The following is a 23357-nucleotide window of genomic DNA, read 5'->3' as shown; positions in this document are numbered from 1 at the left end:
AAAAGCAACAGGAAGAGAGAACCAATTGTACATCAGCAGTGCAGACGGAAACGTACCTGCTAGCATAATGCTCAATCCGGCTGTGCGTATCCGCGTGGGGCATCTTAGGGGACGAGCATGGCCTGGAACAACAATGACAGTGAAAATACATCATCACAAGTACATATAAAATGGCACAGTGAGACGTTAATCCGCACATATTGGCTGGATCCGCTGGAATCAACGGGCGACCAGGTTAATACTGTCTTTATCAATTTCTGTTTATGAACTCTGGCAGGAGGTGGTTTTCCTTTCCGTTTGTTTGTTGCGATAAAGATTACGCCATATATCTCTGATGACAGGTGGGGCATATTAAATTTTGTTATGGATGCTGATAAAGTCGTTTTTTTTCAGTTGAGTTTTTCCACATTTTTTTACAAGTTGGTGCAGTAATTTTCAAGGGGTTTGAAACAGAACCAATAAAGAAAAAAAAGACCCCCAAGGTAAACATTTAAAGAGACTGCTTCTTGGTTAACAACATCACAAATGTTTTCTTTTGTTTTTGCTTTTTTTTACAGGGAGACCTCGGTGTCCTTGACGTGGGATTTTTTTATGTTCAGACAACCCATGGATAACATGTAAACTACACACAGGAACGGACAAAACTGCGCTCTAATACACAATGAAGTGGAAAACAATATATATATATAAGTCGTACAGCAGTATAAATAATATTTTTGGGTGGGCAATTTGTATTTGAACCAAAACCAAGCACAAACAGCAGTATAAATAATATTTTTGGGTGGGCAATTTGTATTTGAACCAAAACCAAGGACAAACATACGTTAAAGTAACAATTGTAAAATGGAGAACACAATGAATTGGTAAAGTCAATTGAATTGGAGTATTAGGCCTATTTATGATAGAAAGTGAAACTTATAGTCTGGTAAATACAGTAAGTATTTTGAGGTAAATTTCCACTTTAACAGAAAAACGTAATAACTTGAGTGGAAATTTGGATTAGAGCACCGGAATGAAATGGAGTTTAGCCATTACTTGAAGATTCCCTGCATTTATGATTTTATTGTGTCATTTGATGGGTAGTAGGCTTGTGAAATAAGGAGATCACAGAGGTCAAATGGGAGGAAAGTGTAAGTGGAACAATTAGGAATTTAAGAGTGAAAAGCTTGCTTGTGGTCGTATAACATTGGTTGATCCAATGTTGGTTTCAACCATTTGAAACACGTTTTGGAGTGGAAAAGATCCTTTCTTTAATCATTAATCATCATTGGATAACTATATTTTATGTGTGAGTGTAGCATATGTTTTTCTTTCAAATCACCTCAATGAAATTGACATTTTGATGATGACAATACCAATGGACACCCTGAATCAATTGCCAGCCAATCGTAGGACACATTCAACCTTGCACTCACAGCCAAGGTCAATTTAGAGTGCCCAATCAGACTACCAAGCATGTCTTTTGGAATGTGGGAGGAAACCGGAGTACCTGTAGGAAACCCATGCAGGCCTAGGTGAGAACATGCAAATCACACAGGAAGATTGGAATCCACTAGGATTGAATCCTCGATCCCAGAAATGTGAGGCAGACGTACTAAGCACTCATCCACCGGGCCGCCTTCCTGAAACTCATCTCTCTTTATTTAAAGTAGGCTTTAAATAAACAAGGAGCGAAGTTAAACGAGGTCAACAAGAGTGTCTACATATTATCCTGTTCACATGCTGACAGCGTGCAGGCCCGTAAGCACGCTCAAGTGGGCACACGGACAGCCTGCAGCTTTGGTCTTGATGACTTCATGGATTTAGTCCATTTGCTCTGCTTTTCTCGCCTTGAGCTGAAACCAGCTCACGTGAACGTCATGTGTGAGTAGGATAACATGACGGTGATGCCCTTTCAGCTGGCTGGGGGAGAGTCTAACCAGCTGGAGCATGAGTATCAGCCAGTGTGGGTGTGTTTTAGTATCAGAATGTGCGTGTTTTTTATGCATAATGTTAGGCCTCGAATTGTCAAGATGGAGTAGTAAGGCGCTTCAGTAGGAAAACATGTCCTGGTACTTGTTAAGATTGGTTCTGCTGTGATTGGTGGCACTAGTCTCTGATTTAACCCTATAATTTCACAAGTGTCAAGTATAAGTTATGGTGTGGTATTTTGTTGTCATTAGGCCCAAACCAGACTGACGTAACAAAGTAAAAAACAGGCAAGTCAAGTCATTACCCGAGGCTCAATGACCATGCTTGCACTAACGATAACATTTTTGAGAGACAAAGGCTAGAAAATGGTTTTAAATGAATAGGGGTGCCATGATTAAATGAGGACTGTTCTGATTGTCAATTTATCGTTTACATACGTTGTTGAGTTACATAATGGTAAAACTTCTCCTATTTTCTATTGATTTCGATTCTAAATATTTTTATTTAAACATGCAAAAGGTAAATCGTTATTTCATTTTTTGGGGGGATAGTTTGCAATCAAATAACTTGAAGCCCTGCGATTGGCTGGCCAATGGTTCGAATGAAAATAAAAAGTGGAGACGGACTCACGTCTCTGAGCTGTCAGCTTCCAGCACAGACTGAACGGGCAGGTAACCTCTCTGAGGGTGCTTGGTGAAGTACTGCTTTGATCTGAACTTGTTCTTCAGAGTCTTGGCAAAGTCCCTCATCTTCTCCCCTGAAGTCGTCTGGAGCGTGATGAATGAAGGTGGAGGGCAGTGGGAGGACGGCAAAACGAGAGGAAAATACAGACTTATTGAAGGAATTTTCATCCAAAAATGAACTCAGGTGTCTGCACTTTGACATTTTTCATTTAATATAAAAACCCAGGAACCCAGAGCTGTGAGGCTGACGTGCTAACCCAGGGGTGGCCAACCCGCGGCTCGCGAGCCGCATGCGGCTCTTTGCCCGGTTTCATGCGGCTCTTACGTCCATATCAAAGTTTGTATTTGTGTTTTATTTTTATTTGCGTGTGCGCTTCGCTTGAGTTCAATACGGTATTTTCGTCCAATGCGCATGTGCTTGGGATGAAAATACCTCAAAGTTTCCCAGTAGGAGCAAGGTCATTTGAGTAAACGTTTTTAACAGAGTGGGAGAGCTCCCGTGAACCAGAAGCGACAATGAACGGCGTCGCGCACACAAAAAGTATCCCAAAGATCGAGCGTCGGCTGAAAAAGCCACACCCCCTGCGAGGCAGACCAAGGCGAGAGTGCTCAGCCGGGAGCAGCCAATAGGAGAGCGAGGTGTACACCCACGTGGTAATAAATGACAGCTCACAAGGAGCAAATGTTGCGCAAAAATAGGCTCTGATTTTATGACAGAAGTCCCACTAAGTAACATGCATAGTAAAAGAAAAACGCTATTGTAAATTATTATTATTTTTTTTGTGGACTTGGTTGAACTGAGAGTTTGTCTGTGTGAGACAGTGCACACAATGTTCATTGTTGATAATGACTGGCCTGTGCTGTTAGTACTGTAGGAGTCAATTTATGTCATTACTATGCTGGTGTGTGACATTTACAATAAATCTGGCTGAGCAAAGGTATGTGTGTGATGTGGCTCTTTGCGGTAACACAGTAAAAAATGTGGCTCTTGGTCTCTGACTGGTTGGCCACCCCTGTGCTAACCACTCACGCCACCAGGCCGCACTCTAAATGCATTACAGTCCTATCTCGACATTTGAGTGTCCCGACATACGAGCAATTTGAGACACGAGTAAAATTTCGGGCAAATATTTATCTTGAGATACGAGGCACATTTTGATATATGAGCATACAGACGAGAGGCTGCTCATAAGAACATCATGGCCGCTCTCTTTCTGGTCGCAACTCCCTCATGTCATGTTTTTACGAGCACTGGGCGGAGCGTCACATTTTTTCCGGTGTATTTTTTTCTCGTTAGTCAGTGCGAATGGCGTCTATACTACTTCTCGTTGGCAAGTGGTCATGCATTATCCTATTATGAGGACAAAGACAAAAGCAAATAACCCACGATAGGTCGCATCTGTAAATCTGGGTGGAGACGGAGCAAATAGAGCCAACCCGGGAGAAGAAATGTATCAAATTTAAAACTAAATTAAAATGAAGTTTAATGTAAGGTAAGATTAAACCTATTTTGAGTGTCTGCATTGTAATCCAATTTCATTTAAATTTGTTTATGTTATGAGTAAAAGCCAAACCTCCCCTTCTGTCCCTCTCTGCGAAATCTGTCTAATTTTAGTACTATAAGACACATTTCGGCACTATTAAATCACAAGTTATTTGTTACTTTATTAATAGGTGGCGAATTAGAACTGATAAAAATGTTTTTCCAATACAATAACCTGTTTTTGGTGTTTTTTTTATCCTATGGGAAACGTTCATTTGAGTTACGGGTAAATCAACATAAGTCAGTCCCGGACCAAATTAAGCTCGTATTTTGAGGTACCACTGTATTTAATTCAATTATTCCAAAAAATAATTAAATTAAATATTCATGATTCAATCAAAACCTGAAAAAAATAATATTAAAATTTTTGAAAGTACAAAAATTAATGCAAGGTCAACTTGAGAAAAGAAACTTTTTCAAAGTACCTGAATCAACATTGAATAAAAAAAATATATTTTCAGACCAAGTAAGTTAAATTAGATCATTTTCCCTTGGCATACACGAGAATCCCAGCGGTTAAAAATGATTGCCTGACATAACAAATGCTGAAAGACACTCAATCCCCATGTGCTGCATTAAAAAGCGGCAGATGTTGATTAAATGGAAGCTATCTAATTCTAATCAAAGCAGGGCATATAAACATTTGTCTTACTGGGGTGTAGTACTCCATGATGGGATAGTGCAGTTTCTTGCCCTTGGTGGTGCGTCCAGTTAGAAAACATGTTTGGCAGATGTCCACATTGAACTGCTTTAAACTGCGATACCTGCTAAGTACAAACTTAATGTGAGCATGCAGAAGCAAGGTTAGTCTATTGTTATTTCATTTTCTAATTGCTTTTTCTGCAGAATATTCAATAGAAAACATAATTAGGCCGCAGTCGTGTTTCAACCTGCCTGAATCCCTTGATGGGACATTGTTTGCAGATGTAACATTTGGCCTGGTGTTTTGTGGACTCGGCCGCAGTAACCCGGTGGAGAACAGGTAGCCAAACCATGGATTGAGGCTCAAGACTCATCCATTCCAAGAAGTGAGATACCTCAATGGTGGGTTTTCCTGATGCCTGAGGAAAGGGGACAGAGTTGAGAAGCCAATATATGTAAACCAGGAGCTGACAGTTAACTCATTGTTCTTGACATGGTGTCATCATTTTCATCATTTAAAGCAAGGGTGTCAGACTCGGCTTGTTTCGCGGGTCGCTTTAACGTCAACTTGATTTCATTTTAGATATAATATTTAGATTTGTTTTAATAAATGGATTAAAAGAACTGGATTTAAAGCCCTGAATATTCTGTTTTTTTATAGATCTAAAACAATGTTTGCTTTAGCTTTTTGGAAATATATTTTTAGATTTTACAAAAAGATTTTTAAAGTAAAAACACAAAAAAATGATTAAAAAATTAAAATTATTGATTTAAAAGGGGGGAAAAATCAGGAAATTTAATATACATATATACACTTCATTTTAATTTGATCCTAAGACAGAAAGTCGGCACTTTCCCGGGCCACACAAAATGATCCGGCGGGCCAGATTTGGCCCCCAGGCCGCCACTTTGACACACGTGGTTTCAAGAAAGCATTGGCTCTTTTGATGGGTGTATATGGCTAACCTGTGGCGCCGACACTATATCGAGCACATTTTTAATCATATTTTCCCTTCATTAGACTCTGCTGCATGCATACTTTCATTGATACTCATTGATTAGCAACAGTGAAAAAAAATTCCCAAAAGAATTCGGAGACATTTTTTACTTTCAAAGTGGTCAAATGAATAATAAATGCTCACATTTTCATGTATTTTTATTTTTAAATTCTGAGTATGGCTCTCAAAGAATAATGTTTGAAAATATGAATTGTCTTGGTCAAAAAGCTTTCCGAACCCTGCTCTTGACCAATATTTACTTGAGATGAAGTGTAAACAATACATGGCCCTTAAATCCCCATTTCTCAAAGAACCAATATGGGTTCACTCATTGCCTGCTATTGACAACAGTAGCTATCTCACCTCCAGTTAAACCCTTCCAGTCAGAATAGAATGGATTTCTCGTGTTATCAATGGCAGCCAATGTGTTAAGAAACTAATCAATCAATTGGAATGGTTTATCCTTAAACAGGTAAGGCCATGCAACATTTGCAGTTGACTACCCAGTTGGGAAAGATAGAAAAAGTATAATTACTTCAGTAGAAATTAAATTGAAGTGAATTGCATCTCCAAATGACGGCTATGGGACACGTTATGCATGTTGCATTTTGTTGAGGTTTTGTAGAATCCTCAAAATAAAAATATAATTAAAAAAATCCCATTTCTTTAATTTCATCAAAGCAAACAAAAAAAAGTAATGAAACATAATTCATTAATATTGTAATGAAGTTAAACTTGAGGCAGCATGGTACAACAGAGGATTCACATAGAGAGTCGATCTCCAGAGAATGCACTGCACAGAAAATAAAAAAATAATCATGAATACTCATGATAGTAAGCTAACATGGGTACACACAGCATGTGTTGCCTGTGATATATGGCTTATATAAAGCTTTTATTTTTTTGTGGCTCCACACATTTGTTTTTATTTTTTTTTGTCTCTTTCAGCATTTTGCTGTTAAATTAAATGAGAATGTTTTTCATATTTCAATTTACATAGCATAATGCATGTTAAATTGATCAGAGGCCCTTAAATTGAATCAAAATTGAATTGCTAACCTGGAGCTGGTTAATTGGATGTTGAATTTCAGATGATGTTTTAATTTCTTACACAAAGACGTATGAACCATTTTCCAATAGAATAATTGAATTTCTTGGGAAAAAAAGACAATTAAAATGCTCACCGCCATAGTAACAAGTAAACTAAATGGAAGAAGACTAAGTATGGGAAGACATTGTATATTTGTCACATTATTTGCCAGTAGTGCAATAGTATTTTTCAAAAAAGCGAGATGGGAATAAAGATGTTTTTCTTGTTTTTTGGTTTATTTTACAAAGAAAACGTCCCATCTCTAAAATTCGTACCCTCCCATGTGATATGGGGCCTTTAAAATGACCCTGAAAAGTCGAAAGTCTGATCTTGAGAGAAAATCCCTAGCTTGCTCACTGGTCAGTCAGTCTGAATCCAAGATAAGAATGAGGGCGGTTTTGAGAGTTAAAACACTACTTTTTATCAAAATGGTCGAAACTATACAGACCTCTAATTAAAACAATTCGGACCAACCACTTAAACCTAATGACATTTCTACTCGTGAACAAAAATCCGACATTCCAGTCTGTGTTTAACGTTCAAAGAGTACGTGTGATGCCGTCTACGCCTGTGTCTGTGTGCTTGCGTCACTCGCGCTGAAACACATTTTGGAGAATTCCAGAATGTGATCAAAGAGAAGACATCCTCATAAAGGAGCGACTCGCTAAGCGATGAAAATCGTTGATGTGCTAAATTCTCATTAAGTCGGCATCTGAGGTGCATTAAGAGGTTGATTTCCCTCAGGGCTTCCTCTGCTGCTAAGGCAGAGAGCTGCTTCATAAATACATGCATGCGTGTGTGTGTGTGTGTGTGTGTGTGTGTGTGTGTGTATGTGTGAGTGCTGATGGCACAGACGGTGAGCTTTAAAAAAAAGTGGATCCTCCCCTGGGATAAAGGTGGGCTTCTGGAGCATGCTCCATTCTTCCAGACAAGAGGTTAAATAAAGTTACATTTCCATCAAGTTTGGTATGGTTTGTGACACTGTCATTTGGAACAGTAAACTGGGATATAAAGTAAAAAACAATCTATGTGAAGGGCCTTCTTCTTGGAAAGTCTTCTTTATCATTTTAACATTGTCAGACTACCTAATGAGGCTCATCATACTCTGATAATTGAAATTGTTGTCTGCAGACCTTTGGCCTTCTTAGACAAGCGTGTGTAATTGCTATAATTAATTGTACCTGAGCGGGTTCACGAGGTGATTATATTTAAGATTACAATCTTATATTTTCATGTCTCATTTCACATCCCACTTGTAAAAACTTGAAGATTATCCCCCTGCCAGATTTTCATATGGAGACATCACAGAAGAGGAATACATTTAGATTTGCATCTGGTAACACATATTAAACCGGTAATGTTTTATTAAGGAACAGGCCTACGCTGTAAAATTAAATGCAATGTTTCAGCTGGGGCTGCCACAACAAATCGACTAATTGACAGCTAATTGATTAAAAAAAATATAAATAATGAATATATATATATATATATATATATATATATATATATATATATATATATATATATATATATACACATATAAGCACATAAACCACTATTATCCATTATGCTAACAGTTTTAATATTTTTTAATAAATGTCTAGATATGGATAGACATTCAATCCATTTGGGCTGTTATCGAGTTTAAATAAAAACGGGTTAGACATCTACTGCATTCAATAATCGTGAAACATATAGTAATCGTTTAATTTCAGAAATTCCATTTAAAATAGATTTGGGTGTCTATCACTGTCAATGGCAGTCAATGAGTTCATCATTTACAGACATTATTGCCTTGGAAATTTACCAATTCTTCTTTTATGACTCTCTTAAATATAAGTATTTGTTTATCCGTTCATTATTACCGTCTTTTTTATGTATCTTTTAAAAATCTATAAGAAAAGTGTAAAAATTTGTTTTTTAGGTATTTATTTGAAATGGTTCTAAAATGAACCAAAATTGCTGGTACACAGAGGAGAATATGTGAGTAGTCGACAATCAAAGCAATCATTTGTGGCAGCCTTAGTTTCAGGACAGCATTTATATCATGGGAGTCCCTTAAGGGTCTTGTTTTCAACCTCCATTCTAAATTAACCCAAGATGAATGCAAAAGGCATGAATTGAGAAAGATATCCTCCAGATGGTAAGCAAACTTATTTGAACATTCCTCCACAGTTTCTCCTGCCAGATTTGTTCACTTTCACTAATACTGTATTTAGTTTTACCTTAAACTTTTCATTCAAGGCTCGGTCATTGAAGCAGTTGTGACATTTTATTTCCAACGAAATGCGATGAAGCAGACGGAAAAAGGTATATTGACTTTTAATCAGCCAAAGCTGATAGGACAAGCGTGGAGGAGAAAAGAGCAACCATAATTAGGATGTGTTTTGAATATTATCAGGGTGTTAAAAGGCCAATGTTTGCCAAATCTCTGGTTAGCCGTTTCATTTTGCAAATGATCTGCTGTCTGTTTGAAGATACATTTCAACCAGTCTGCGTGCATAAAATGATGGTTTTCAACATGTTCTCAGGATATGAAATGTTCTGTGAAATTCTAGGTGTGTCTTTGCCATTGATTGCTCTCACCATGCGGAAGCAGCTTCGGACGCTGGGCTCCACGTTGCTACCCCCGAAAGCGGCCACTTCACCTAGTTGGCGAGGGATTTGGATGGCCTCGTGGAGTAGCAGGCTAAGGTGACGCTGGTCCGTCAGAGATCCCGTCCCAGACACCTGACGGAATAAGTCTGCCACCAAAGTGGTGGAAAATAGAAGTCATTGGTTGTTTGATGGGGAAAAAGAAAGTCAAGGTTTCATTTTTCGAACTCGAAATATATGAGGCCTTGCTCACATGTAGTTGGTGATTTCGTAAAACACTTTCTACGGTTTGGCCAAACATCCATATGCATACACTCAATTTGGGCATTAAAAACAAAGGTTTTTAAAAACACCAAAGGTTTAAAGCAAGGGTGTCAGACTCGGGTTGGTTCGCGGGTCGCTTTAACATCAACTTGATTTCAATCAATGGATAAAAGAACTGGATTAAAAGCCCTGAACATTCAGTTTTTATAGATCTAAAACAATGTTTGCTTTAGCTTTTTTTCAATATATTTTTAGATTTTACAAAATGATTTCTGAAGTAAAAACACAGAAAAATGATTAAAAAATTACAATTATTGATTTAAAAGGGGGAAAATCAGGAAATTCAATATACATCTATATCATATTGACCCTAAGCATGGGTGTAAGAGCACATGGTTATTTGTCTCCTTGTGCCCTGCGATCGGCTGACCACCAATTAAGGCCCGGAGTCAGCTGGGATAGGCTGTAGCACCCCCCGCGACCCTAATGAGGATAAAGCGATTCAGAAAATGAGATGAGATGAGATGATTTAAAAGGAATTAAAAGGGAACATCTGTGTTTATGGCGATTTGACAGCTGGAGTCTGGTGAGACAGTTAAAGCCGCCTCACATCTGGTCTGGGATCTTTAAACTGGGGAACAGTTGTGGTCTTCAGTCTACACAAATGATCCTCAGACTATAAGTAATTCTTGGCAATGTTTCCCAGTGCCATTGTTGTTATTGTTGTTTCGGATCATGGATTGAGTACACAACGACTAGACAGCTGCTTCAAAATTCAGCTGCGTGGCTAAAAAAAATGACCTTGTTATAGTCAACAATAGTGGGAACTGTCATTTTGAATAGATTGTAGCTCTATCACCAACAGTGGGCACCCAATGAGTTCATAAAGATAATAGAATAATTACATCATGTAAAAGAATGTGTAGACAGTCATATTCTTAGTATGATGGAACACTTCATTTAGCTTCTGGGCCATTCTGGTTCACTTCCTGTATTTTTAATACATTCCTAGAGATTTGGAGGAGATTTTGATTCATTTTATGGCATTGACAGATCATTTTTCATTTTGATTATGTGTATTTTGCCGCAATTCAAGTCATGATTTCGGGTTAATTCCTATTAAACGTGAGTCATTTGAAGGCTGGTGTCTATTGAGTTTGAGGCATTTCCTGTTAATTTCAGAAAAAAATCCAGGTTATTTTCTGTTGGTTTTGGGGAAATTCCAGGTCAGTTTAATGTTAATGGGAATGATCATTTGGGCATTCAAGTAGTTTCAATTAAATGGATGATTCCAAATATCAATGAGAGTTAATAAGACATTCAAGTAAGATTCAGTCAAAAAACTGAAGCCTTTTCCATTTTAAGGTCAAATTTTAAGGTAAATGTGAAGAGCAGACCAAGATAACTCAATTATCAAATTAATAGCCACTTTAAAGTTTTTTTTTCTGTACAACAGTTCATGAATGGTCTTACACTATCTTTGAACAACCGATTAAAAAGGCACCTCTTTATGTAACACAGTATGAAGTTTTTTGGATAACTATTGTCTAAAAAACATAACATAAAAAGCTGTTGGTCTAGGTCTCATCTAATTTTCTGACAGAAAAAGACATAAGTCGCAGGCACAGTCAAATTATGAAAAAAAATTCTTAGATTAGATATTAGATCTGTTAACTAAATTCAATAAATTTAGGTGGACAAATTATTCAAAAACTACAAGAACCAGCACTATAAATATTGAAGGTAATTTACAATGGATTAAGAGTGGCTTGGAGGAAAAATGACAGGCATGTAAGAAGAAGTATGCTTGAATAGAGGCTTTAGTGCCGAGCGAACCTTTTAAATCTTTCGCTGTAGAGAAAGCATCGGCCATTTCCTCCATTAGAAGTGTAGTGCATCTGTTCGCGACGTCTGCAATGAGTGGCTGGTTGCATAACTCACTTACATTTGTATTTCTCCTGGACATCGGCGTTGCACAAGCTCACCAGGCCCATCTTGAAGCTCAGCACACGCATCTTGCCGTTGCGAGGACTAAGTGGAGGGAAAGATGAAGGTTTAGAACAATGAAGAACGCGCAGCCGGTATTAGTGATGCCTCCGTGGCTCGCCTAGAGAGAGGAATGAAAGGGAGGATGAATTACGTGGGTCACGGCAGGACGGTGCAGGTCATTGCAATGGTGTGAAATTGTATTAGGGACGCCGCCCGCACACACTGGAGACACTGCGGGGACTTGAGGAATTTTCTTGGGTTTGTGCCTCACACAGCGATAATATGATCACACAAGTGCAGACTCACACATGCATACAATCTATGGCAAAGTAATAGATGATATCGCTGAAAAGTTTTGGGGGGTCAATTCAAGGTCAGAAAATGAATGAAATGTATACCTATTTAAAAAATGAGAAACAACATATATATATATATATATATATATATATATATATATATATATATATATATATATATATATATATATATATATATATATATATATATATATATATATATATATATATATATATATATATATATATATATATATATATATATATATATATATATATATATATATATATATATAGAGAGAGAGAGAGAGAGAGAGAGAGAGAGAGAGATGATATAGAGAGAGATGACTTAGATAGAGATAGATATAGATATAGATAGAGATATAGAGATGTATAGATATATATAGATAGATGTATATATATATATATATATATATATATATATATATATATATATATATATATATATATATATATATATATATATATATATATATATATATATATATATATATATATATATATATATATATATATATATATATATATATATATATATATATATATATATATATATATATATATATATATATATATATATATATATATATATATATATATATATATATATATATATATATATACACACACACACACACATACATAAATACATACATACATGTATATATACATATAGAAGAATATAGAGGGAAAGGCAAATAAGTTGATCTTCCCTTCATGTCTTTGTTCATATTCAATAGCTAAGGCACTAGCGCGGCCCAGAAACGACTCAGAGAGTAATGAGCAACTATTTCAGGGGAGATGGAAGCTTGTCATGTTAACATGAGAAAGGGCAAACGGAGGAGATCTAAAGTATCTCATAAAATTAGGTTTCCTGAGTTGGGTTTTCCTTAAAAATGCGAGTCGCTAAAAAGTGAGGTCGCCTTTCACAAGGGAGATGATTAATGTCACATGAAAAGTTAACGGGCAGCATTAACGGTGCACGCACATTATCCGAGAGGAAGTTGGAGTTGATCCAGATACATGAGTAGGCAAGCGGTTGTCATCCGCTTTCATGCAAGAACTCTCTTGCATGGAACCCCGTTGATGCACAAAAGGACACTTTAAACACAAGCACACCAACAAACCTACACACATTGCCAAAAGTAGACCTTGATCAATTTGATGAATCCCTTTTTGGATGGCAGTTTGGCATCCAAATGAAAAAAATGACAAAAATACCAACTTAAAAGGGGAGACCCACACCGACGAACAGGCAAACATCACTCACCAGGAAACAATACTTTCACAAGGACGTACAAAAACACAGGGTTTAAATACACAGACAGAGGCTGATGACAATCACAAAAACCTGGGTCATACAGCAGGTGAAATGCACATAATCGCATGGACAGGACACACAAGGAAAACACACCCATCCACCCAAAACCCCAACAAAACATAACAAGGACTTGTACTATAGCGCTTTATCAACACTATTACAATATATAATGATATTGCTTAAATGATTAGGCTAAAATGAATGACAATTTTCTGAACTATTTTACTTTGCACATCACAAACTCCTCGTTATTTTTCTATTAAAAACAAACATTCACTCATTTATTTTCTGAGTCACTTATCCTCACGAGGGCAATTCTAGTCAACAAAGTACACCTGGAATTAGTTGCCAGTCAACTACAGTAGGCAACAAAAAGTTTCAATAAAAATAAAAATCAGGAATCAATAGCAAAACATAATAATGCTGTTTATAGTTCTCACTTCCCAGTTTGGTTTGACAAAATATCTCCCAGTTCAAATTATTTGGATATCCATCGCTGTCAATGGCTCTGAAGGAGTTGAACATGATTCAAGCACCCAAAAACTAATATAATTCATTTGAAAACTAAAAGAAATCATAAAAATATATGCAATGTGTGAAGTCTCTTATTGTCTCATTAGCAGCAAGTGTTTCAGAGCGACCCAGCAAATTTACAAGACTCTTAGGATTTCTCCAATTCCTGCATGTCTTTCTTTATCTTAGGAGACGGCAAGAAGAAGACAATCAGGGCGCGAAAAAAATTAGATTGAAAGTCTCCGTGAAAGAGGATATGTCTCGAAAGGCCAGATTGATCTCTTCCACTTTTGGAGCTAAAGTTGTCATGTGCATAAAGCAACCGAGACAGCCAATATTCTGGAGCACAGTTATTTTTTATTTATTATACTGGTGGTGGGAGTATGTATTTTTAATGTCTTAGGAAAAAGCGGTCATATTTATACTAGGGTTGTCCCCCACCCAATTACATGATTGTTCTGTATCAAGTCATTTTACTAGGATCGGAATCAGGTAAAAATATCTTCTGATTTAAGATTATTTGCATACATTTTTTTAGTATTATATTATTTGCTCCATTTACAGTGACATGTTGTTACTGCTCCTTTCTGTGAGTTATACTTAATGCTACTAACTGCTGACCCAGTCAAGATGCTTGTCTATATTTCAAGGAGTCAACTTCTTAAGCTCAACCTTTTTTTCCAGGTCAGCCACAGAGCTTGACCGACACTTATGTGTTGATAAAATTTTCATCAATGCATGAGCCAATATAGTGATCCTTTGCTACTTTGCGGCTCAGGTTTTGCGGATTCAATGGAACAAAAATCATAGGCATAAGGCGTGATGATTAGTAACTGTCTCCATTTTTTCCCATAGGTGTGTAAAAGGGCCCAACGGCTGACTGGTTAGCGCGCCGGCCGCACAGTGGGGGACCTGGGTTCAAATCCAGGTCGGTCTACCTATGTGGAGTTGGCATTTTCTCCCTGGGCCTGTGTGGGTTTCCTCCGGGTACTCCAGTTTCCTCCCACATTCCAAAGACATGCATGGTAGGCTGATTGGGCACTGTAAATTGCCCCTAGGTATGAGTGTGAGCGTGAATAATTGAGGGCGTCCCCTACCAGCTCCCAGTAGCCAGTTGGGATTGGTTCCGGCATCGCCAAGACCCCTGTGAGGGTAAGCGGTTCAGAAAATGAATGAATGAATGAATTATGCTGGCATTTTTTTCAAAAGAGGTCAATCAAAAGCATAGTTGATGTACATAAAAAGTAACAACTGTGTTTGCTATGAGTGAATAAGGAATTTTATGGAGCACCAAATAACCTCATTGTAAATCGGCCATAATTGCAAAGCAAATCATTCAAGTATAAATTCCACATTATTGAGCGAATGTGCCACACTGCCCAGACTTCAAAGATTGATTGAACCCTATTTATAAGTGTCTTTTTGACCCACCTGTCGTAGACATTGAGTAGCCAGTTGAGACACATGTCCACGCAAAGTGGAATGTTGACCAGGACAGTCCGCTCCTCTTCCAGCTTCTCGTAGAGCGCCGTCAGGCCGTGGATGACGTCCACTACGTCCAAAATGTGCTCGGCTTGTTGGAGCTCCTGCTCTCGAAAAACCTCAGCCAGGTTACTCAGCGCGACTAAATCAACTAACAAAACACATCAAAATCACAGTCATTAGTAGTTGTTGCACTGATATCTGTACTAATACATCCCTGAAATCACATTTAAACGAGTTTATTATTACTAGTAGACGTCCAATCTATGTGAAGTGAGATTGTGGCAGCAAATTAATGTTGGTAAGGCCACTATTTATTCTAATGACGTATTAATCCGACTACTTTAAGAAATCATAGTGCAAAGTGGAAAAAAAAATATCTGACAATCTCTAATCTCAGGAAGTTTTCACATTTCATTAACAAATTATCACCAAAATGAATGAACCATGGGTATTCTTCGAAAAATTCCTATGTACTGCTTTTCATTACTAGTTGTTTTATTCATTCAAATGATGGCACTTGAGAACATTGTCCTAGCAAAGATGTACAACATATTTCAAGGCAGTATGCATTTTTTTATTCTATTGGAGCCAAGAGTAGAGATGCTCAGTGGCAAGGCAACTGCAGCCAAGGCAACGTTACCTGAGCCGCCAGCAACCTACGCAATACATACTTTGTGGCAAATGGAATATTTTATATGATGTTTGCTGTGACTCTCATTGTTGGTTCAAAGATGTGAATTCAATACCACACTTTGAAAATGTGCGTGGTTTCAAGAAAATAGTTCACCACAAAAAAAAGAAGAACTGTTCTGTTTGCTCTAATTGTTTACTGCAATAGAGGGAGTTAAAATTGGGTTCCGTTCCACGCTAGAGATGCAACCCAATTTTTTTCCCAAAATCTGATTTCACTATTAGAGTTAAAAGGGCTCTTGAAAACAAAACCCGAAACAGCCATATTGTCTGCCTCACCCTCTCTAATGACAGTCAGAAATTTGTGTGGTGCATTTAGGGAAAACCCAGAAAACAGAGCCCTCAAAACATCAACATTACAACATGAAGCGCAGCGTACATGCAACACAACCCATTAGGTGACGTGAGTTGTTTGACTTTGACTGTCAGCAACATAAGAACACAAAACTGCATTTGGCGACAAGTGTTCTGAATGCAGCATATCTTCATACCAAACATCCATTTTATGATTAACTTTGCTTTCATAGTGATTGCTATTCTTTTGACTGAAAGGAAAGCAAAAGTAAAGTAAAGCATCCTCCCAGGCAGACTATAAACACAAACAAGCACTATGTACTAGCCAAGCAGAAAGTACAGGGTGACCCAAAAAGATGTGTACCCATATTTTATATGATAAAAAAAATCAATTTTTTAATGAATGTCTTTTCTGTTGCAGGACGTGAAAGGTGAACCTATGGATGATCGCTGATTTGTCCAAGACATTTTTTGGGGCAACTGTAGCTGAAAACAATCATCCATAGGTTCACCTTTCACGTCCTGCAACAGAAAAGACATTGGTTAAAAAATGGATTTTTTTTATCAAATATAATATGGGTACGCATCTTTTTGGGTCACCCTGTATATACAAAAGTCCAAACCTAGCACGTCCAGGACATTGTAACCTAAGGACTACCTGTATTTAAAAAATAACATATGGGGGTACGTATGTGCATCTTTTAGCGCTTATTCGGTACGTTTATAAAGTATTTACGTTCAATATTAATTGTCAACCAAGTTCCATCATCCAGCTTCGTTAAATGAGAATACGTCTGATTCAGCTTTTTTTCCCCCCATCCACTTAACTGGATGCTTTGGAAGCTGTGACCCAAATGTGAGCTTCCTACTCCTAAAGTAATTTTCCCATTGAGTGGCGCTAAAAGGGTGCGGGTTGACTGAAGGTATAATTGGTCCGATCGATAGTCGGCTTGGAAATAAGGATACAATCACCTAAAAATGTGTATGGGAGGCTCTTTATGCGGCGTTATTTGCCAAGTGTGCAGACGGAGTGACTGCGCTCAATTAAAAGCTTTAATGATGTGGAGTCAAAGACGGAAGAAGGAATGAGGAGATAAGAGAGCGGACAAGAGGGCGAGTCTATGAGAGACGCTTTGGAGAAGTTTTCGTGTGTCTTGAAGGCAGGAAAAAACTTCATTTCGTTTAGAGTACAAGCAGGCTGAAGGTTAATACAGGTCAAGCTGTGAACCAAAGGAAAACCACACATCAAGAGGTAATTCTGCTATTAAACGTCCATCTTTCTGTGTATTACCACTGTATGGATTCCCAGCGAATCACCAGTAAATGTAGACCATCTTTTGTATTATAAAATAAGGTTTATGCTTTCCACTTTGAGACATGCACTTAATGGTCAGTAGTAACATTGGTAGTTCCCACTAACCCCTTACCATAGGGTACTCTGGTGTCCCCCCCCACATCCCAAAAACATGCATACGAGGCTGGTTGAACACTCCAAATTGCCCCTAGTTATGAATGTGAGCGTGAATGGTTGTTTGTCTTATAGTGGCCTGTGATTGGCTGGACACCAAGTCAGGGTGTCCCGGCCTGGTGCCTGAGGGCAGATGAGATAGGTTCCAGCACCCCCTGCGACCCTTGTGAGGATAAGCGATAAGCAGTACAGAATATAAATGAATATATGAATGAATAAAAATATTTTTTATGCAAGTGTTTGCCTGCCAATGGCAAAGAAACATAGAAATCCAATCCTCCCAACCAAAATGCATTGAATATCAATAAAGACAATTAGACTGAAATATGAGCACATGAGCATTCAAAAGTGTAGTACTTTCCTAAATAGTGAACTCATTAAATGTACAATGGGCGTGATATATTTCTCCATGCCCATTAGTTTCAGTATACATAAATCATGCAGACCAACAGCCACCAAAATTATAGTGTAACTTTGCTACCTGATTTCAAAGCACAAGTGTGATTAATCCGTCTGGGCTCCGCAAAAGTAATGACGCAGCAGTATTTTGAATACATCATCGCCAGAATTGCCGATCCTATCGCGAGCCGATAACCCCTTCATATTGAGATATTTCTTCTCTCGAGAAACAGCTTGGTTGTGAGAGATGTTTTAGCCGTGTAACGAGGGCTTTGACCCTGAAGCAGAACATATTCAAGGCTTAGCCGCGCAGCAGAAAATGATTACTGTCTCCTCTCTGAGTCAAATAGATCAATTAGTGGATCTAATTACTAAGGAACTCGTGAATTCAATGGCTCTGACTTTTATTGCATAATAAGGTCTTGTCTACATGTAGCAGGAAAAAAAGTACATCCAAACTAAGTGCATTTTTAGGAACTTTTCAAGAATTGTTCATTTGTTTAAAGCAGGGGTTTCAAGATAAATTGTGTTGGGAACCAAATTGTTTAATTTGCTATGTCTGCCAATTAGGCCTGCTACAAATAATTGACTAATCAACAACTCATGGATTAGGAAATGACTAGTGAATTAGTATTATCAGTTATAGTACTTATTTATTCTAATAGTTAATACATCTGACCTAAAAATTGTTCAAACACTTATGTTGTGAAGCCACTGCACCAATGTTGTACTAATCTATGTTTTGTAAAAAACATTCCGATTTTTGCTCTTGAAAAAGTCACTTATTAAATTTTGAAAGCAATGTATACAATTTCTTGAGTCCAGTACAAAAAAAAGGCTTGGTGTAGGAAAATAGATAGGCTTAACACTTTCTTGAAAATTGAGAAATATGGAGATAAATGTTAGTTTTTGTAGCAACAAGCAAGAAAAAAAAAGCACTTGGACTAGGAGGAATAACTACTGTTTATGAATGTAAACATGCATGGTTGAATATGTGAAAAAAGATCACAAAACTCTAGTAATACGTGTACAAAAACATGAAAAATCTTCATTTAACCTGGAGATTTTTTTTAAAACAATAGTTTTACATGTTATTTATCTGAATTTGTGTACAGATGATATGCCAAGTTGTCAGAAAATATCTTCAGTTAATGAGATAGCGTACTAAGTGTAAACCTAATGAAGTTCAAACTCTCTGAGAAACAAAGTAGAGCAATGATTCCGAATGAAAAACTCTCAGGCCTGATGACAGTATATCTCATTCTATAGGAGAGGTTGTCATAGACCATTAGTGATATTGCAGGATAACAATATACTTACCTCAGTGATTCGCAGTAAGTGTGCCAAGGGAAATTGCATAAAGGTACTATGAAATACGACAGTAAGTGAGTTTAACATGATAGCAGGCCATATTTTGGACCAAAATCCATCCATAAAAGTGACTGAATAGGCTTAATAAAGAAATTAGATCCTAGTAAGTCTTCTTTTCTCATCTGACCTGGTCCCACCCACTGAAAAATAACCTAACAACATTTAATGTCACTACCCGAATGATTTGCAGATTTCTACAGTCTGCTAGCATGCTATCCATAGTTATGTTATTCTTTTGTTACCATGTGTCTGTTCTGTTATTCTATCAACATGTGTTAACGAATGTGGAACCCGAAAGGAAGAATGGATCATAAATTCTAGTGAATCAGAATTACTGATATAAAGTAGGTGTTCCCTGATGATTTGTGTTGGATGGAATAACTATGAAATTGTCAAATCCAGCCAGATATGAGTTCCAAATTCGTTTTTTCTACATGTAAAATTACATTAGTGAAGCCCTTTTTAGTATAGTTCCCATTTCTTAAGACCTTCGACGTTTTGCTGCCATTCACAGCGAGAGATGAGCGATCTAATGGAACAAGTACTATATTTTCCGCACTATAAGGCGCATCTAAAAGCCTTTAATTTTTTTCAAAAGCTGACCGTGCGCCTTATAATCCGGTACGTCTGATATATGGATAAAAAAATGAGCAGCAACAATGGTCAGCAGCCCCCGACTCCATTTCCCCCATAGAAGTACATGCAGTATACTCAAAATGACGGCGAGCACTCTAATTCAGTGCTCGCCATCATTCTGGGTGAAGTTACAAAAGAACTCCAGCTGCTAGATGTTGGCGTCAACATAGCATTCTAAGCTAGACTGCAAACTACGTGAGTTTTCAGAAAGCTGATTTGTAATCTATTAATGAAGTTTGGCCGACCTCTCTGAATGTTTTGTTGACATTCCCTTTAACGCAGCACTGTCTAATGGATGCATAATAACGCAACCCAAACCTTTACTGTAACGCCTTAAAATGTGGTGCGCCTTATATATTGAAAAACGTTTAAAAATATGTCATTCATTGAAGGTGCGCCTTATAATGTGGTGCGCTTTACAGTGTGGAAAATACGGTACTCGCTGCAAATGGATTGGACATCTCTCACTGTCTATGGTTTTGAAATATGCCTCAAAGAAGTGATAAAAAGAAGTGACAACTTACGTCTCAGAGCCTTCTGAACTCGACGTAGCTTCATAGCCGTTCTGTACGCTGAGAATTTGATGTTGTTCAAATCCGCTGACGGGGAAACAGAAACGGAGCCTTATTATCATACCATTGCAACATGCCACAAGTCGTTAACTCTCCTTGCCCTTCTCTCTGGCTTTTTCTTAATTTTGTCAAATAAGGTTAACGACCATGATGCATGACATCTTTTAATTCCAGTTAATTAAAGGTTAAGCAAAAGGCAATCAGCACACCCGAGAGCCATTCCCTACGGATTTTGTTTTTCTTTACAAAAACGAGACTTCCTAATGAAATGTGTGATCGTTTGCACTCTCAAAGCGTGTAGATGATATGGTGCAAACTGAGGCTCCGATGGTCATGTGACTGAGCTGATATATCGCAAATTAGAAGACACTGAGAAAGAAAATAACATCAACTACTGGAAACAAAGACCCTTCCCCTTTTGAAAGTGGGAGGAAACCGGAGTACACGGAGAAAACCCACACAGGCCCAGGGAGAACACGCAAACTCCACATAGGTGGACCAATCTGGACTTGAACCCAGGAACCCAGAGCTGTGAAGCCAACACGCTAACCACTCATTTCACCAGGCCACCTCCATTCAAATTAAGGAGTTAGTTTAAGAAGCTACAGAGTAATTGTTGGTATTAAATATAAATACAAGTCAGCAAATTAAACAGAGCTGGATTCAGATTTATAATAAATAACTCAATACGAAAACTAAACATCTTACTGCAGCACGCAACTTACCAAGTGCTTGGTACAGTTCAGTCATCTTTGGGTGGTCCCAGCATGTGGTCTGTGCCTGATGGCTGCAAAAAAAAGCAGAAGAAACGCACATTTTAAACATTTATACAGTACATTTAAATAGCAAAGACAAAAAAGACTAAATGTTTCCCATTAAAAAAGTTCAACTACCCTACGTGACAAAGGCAATTAAAGTGAGCAGGGGAATTAAAAGTCTGAAACAATATGAGTTTGTTGTTGTTCTTTTCTGGTCTTGGTACTCTCCAGGCAATTTATTCCACATTGAAGGGTATTAAAACGGAAGACAGCTCGGCTGTGTTTCTTTTCTAGGCCCAGGGAGCCATAGGTCATCTTAAAAAAAAAAAATAAGAAAAAGATCCGGATTCCTTTGGTGTAAATGATAAATATAAATATATAAATAAATACACAGGGAGAATAACTAACATTGAACAAATGAGGAGGTTGTGTATGATACACACAAATGAAGTAGAAACACTCTAAATGCTGCTTGTGTTCTGAAAAAAAAAACTGGATAAACACTTGAATGCACAGACAAACACCAACGTTTATTTTTCTCCTAACTATTTATCGATTCTGCTTGTTTAATGGCAACTTCAACATCAACTTTGATTTTGTTTTTACAAGAATAAACATGCTGGCATTTATTAGAGAAAAACGGAAGACATATCTCTTGTGATGAAGCAGTAAAAACCGTGCAGCCAACTCACAAATTATATATTCATGGTAATTGATTTCCATTCTTTTATTGCATCAAATTGCAATGCCATCTGGGGAAAGTACTGGAATTTATGCATTAGTAATGCAACTAAAAGACAATTTTCTGTGCACTATATGTTTCTTCCCACATTCCAAAGACATGCATGGTAGGCTGAAGATGAGTGTGAGCATGAATGGTTGTCTTTCTCGGCTGGCCACGGATTCAATGCCCATAAGTCAGCTGGGATAGGCTCCAGCACCCCGTACGAGGATAAAGCATTTCAGAAAATTAGATGAGAGAGATGAGATGACTGAATAATACAACTCTTAACCACTAAGATTACTATTACTACTAGTACATCTTCACCAAGTGGACAATTTCAGGGGTCTATTCTCCACAGTTGGCTGTGATAGGCTCCAGCAACCCCCGTGAACCCTTGTAAATAAGTGGCATTAAGAATGAATTAATTTTTAAATCTGAATAAATAACAACATTTTTGCTATTAAAAGGCTGAAAAAGAGGATTTGGACAGATTTGCCTATAAACGTTCAATCCACTATCAGAAAAACTGCCAATTAATTATGGCAGCCTAGTTGGTACTGTAACTATGACATGGCCTGCAATAAAAATGAAGTCGACATGCTTGATCTACAAGGTCATTCTGGAACAGTGGAGAGGAAATGCAATTGGTTTCAAAGACCAGTGGGCTTGACAGCGATCTGTGACTTTACAATTATTGGGAAACAACAACAATAACAACAACAACACGCCCCCTTTTATTCATCATCATCTTGCCAGAAATAAAAAACAACAACTGTAAAGTGTGACCGTGACTTTGCACTTACTTGATGTAATATGGCACTTTGTTAGGGGAGATGGCACGCTCCCATGGTATCTGCACTGAACCTAAAACACACACACACACACACGGGGAATACAGTCAGTGGGAGAACCTTCCCATGCGTGAAAAGCCATGGCACACGCTGGCCTCTGCGACATTGTGTTTTTCTTTCAGACCTTATTAAGTGGGCGGCCCTGGCGTGGTCAGACAAAGGACAAAAAGATAGTGTTGTGTTTGTTTGGCACGGCCAAATTGAAAGAAGAGAAGAATAAAACATGTTTCGCATTCAGAGGCA

The 23357-nt window shown here is 37.7% G+C and overlaps 1 protein-coding gene across 1 annotated transcript in view; it reads right to left on the bottom strand.

Moving 5' to 3' along the window:
• Positions 1-2537: 2537 nt before the first annotated feature.
• The window catches only part of drp2 (dystrophin related protein 2), a 118049-nt gene continuing 97229 nt past the window's right edge, over positions 2538-23357 (bottom strand). The window contains exons 10-18 of the mRNA XM_077733012.1: positions 23067-23127; positions 21507-21568; positions 20734-20808; positions 15298-15499; positions 11672-11757; positions 9454-9611; positions 5032-5198; positions 4790-4901; positions 2538-2678 (exon numbers count right to left, since the gene is read on the bottom strand). Coding sequence (XP_077589138.1) covers positions 2538-2678; positions 4790-4901; positions 5032-5198; positions 9454-9611; positions 11672-11757; positions 15298-15499; positions 20734-20808; positions 21507-21568; positions 23067-23127 — 1064 coding nt within the window. The remainder of the gene's footprint in view (positions 2679-4789; positions 4902-5031; positions 5199-9453; positions 9612-11671; positions 11758-15297; positions 15500-20733; positions 20809-21506; positions 21569-23066; positions 23128-23357) is intronic.

This window comes from Stigmatopora nigra, chromosome 14, assembly GCF_051989575.1.
Source record: "Stigmatopora nigra isolate UIUO_SnigA chromosome 14, RoL_Snig_1.1, whole genome shotgun sequence".
Taxonomy (NCBI): Eukaryota; Metazoa; Chordata; class Actinopteri; order Syngnathiformes; family Syngnathidae; genus Stigmatopora; species Stigmatopora nigra.
This window is presented reverse-complemented; position numbering and strand designations above follow the sequence as displayed.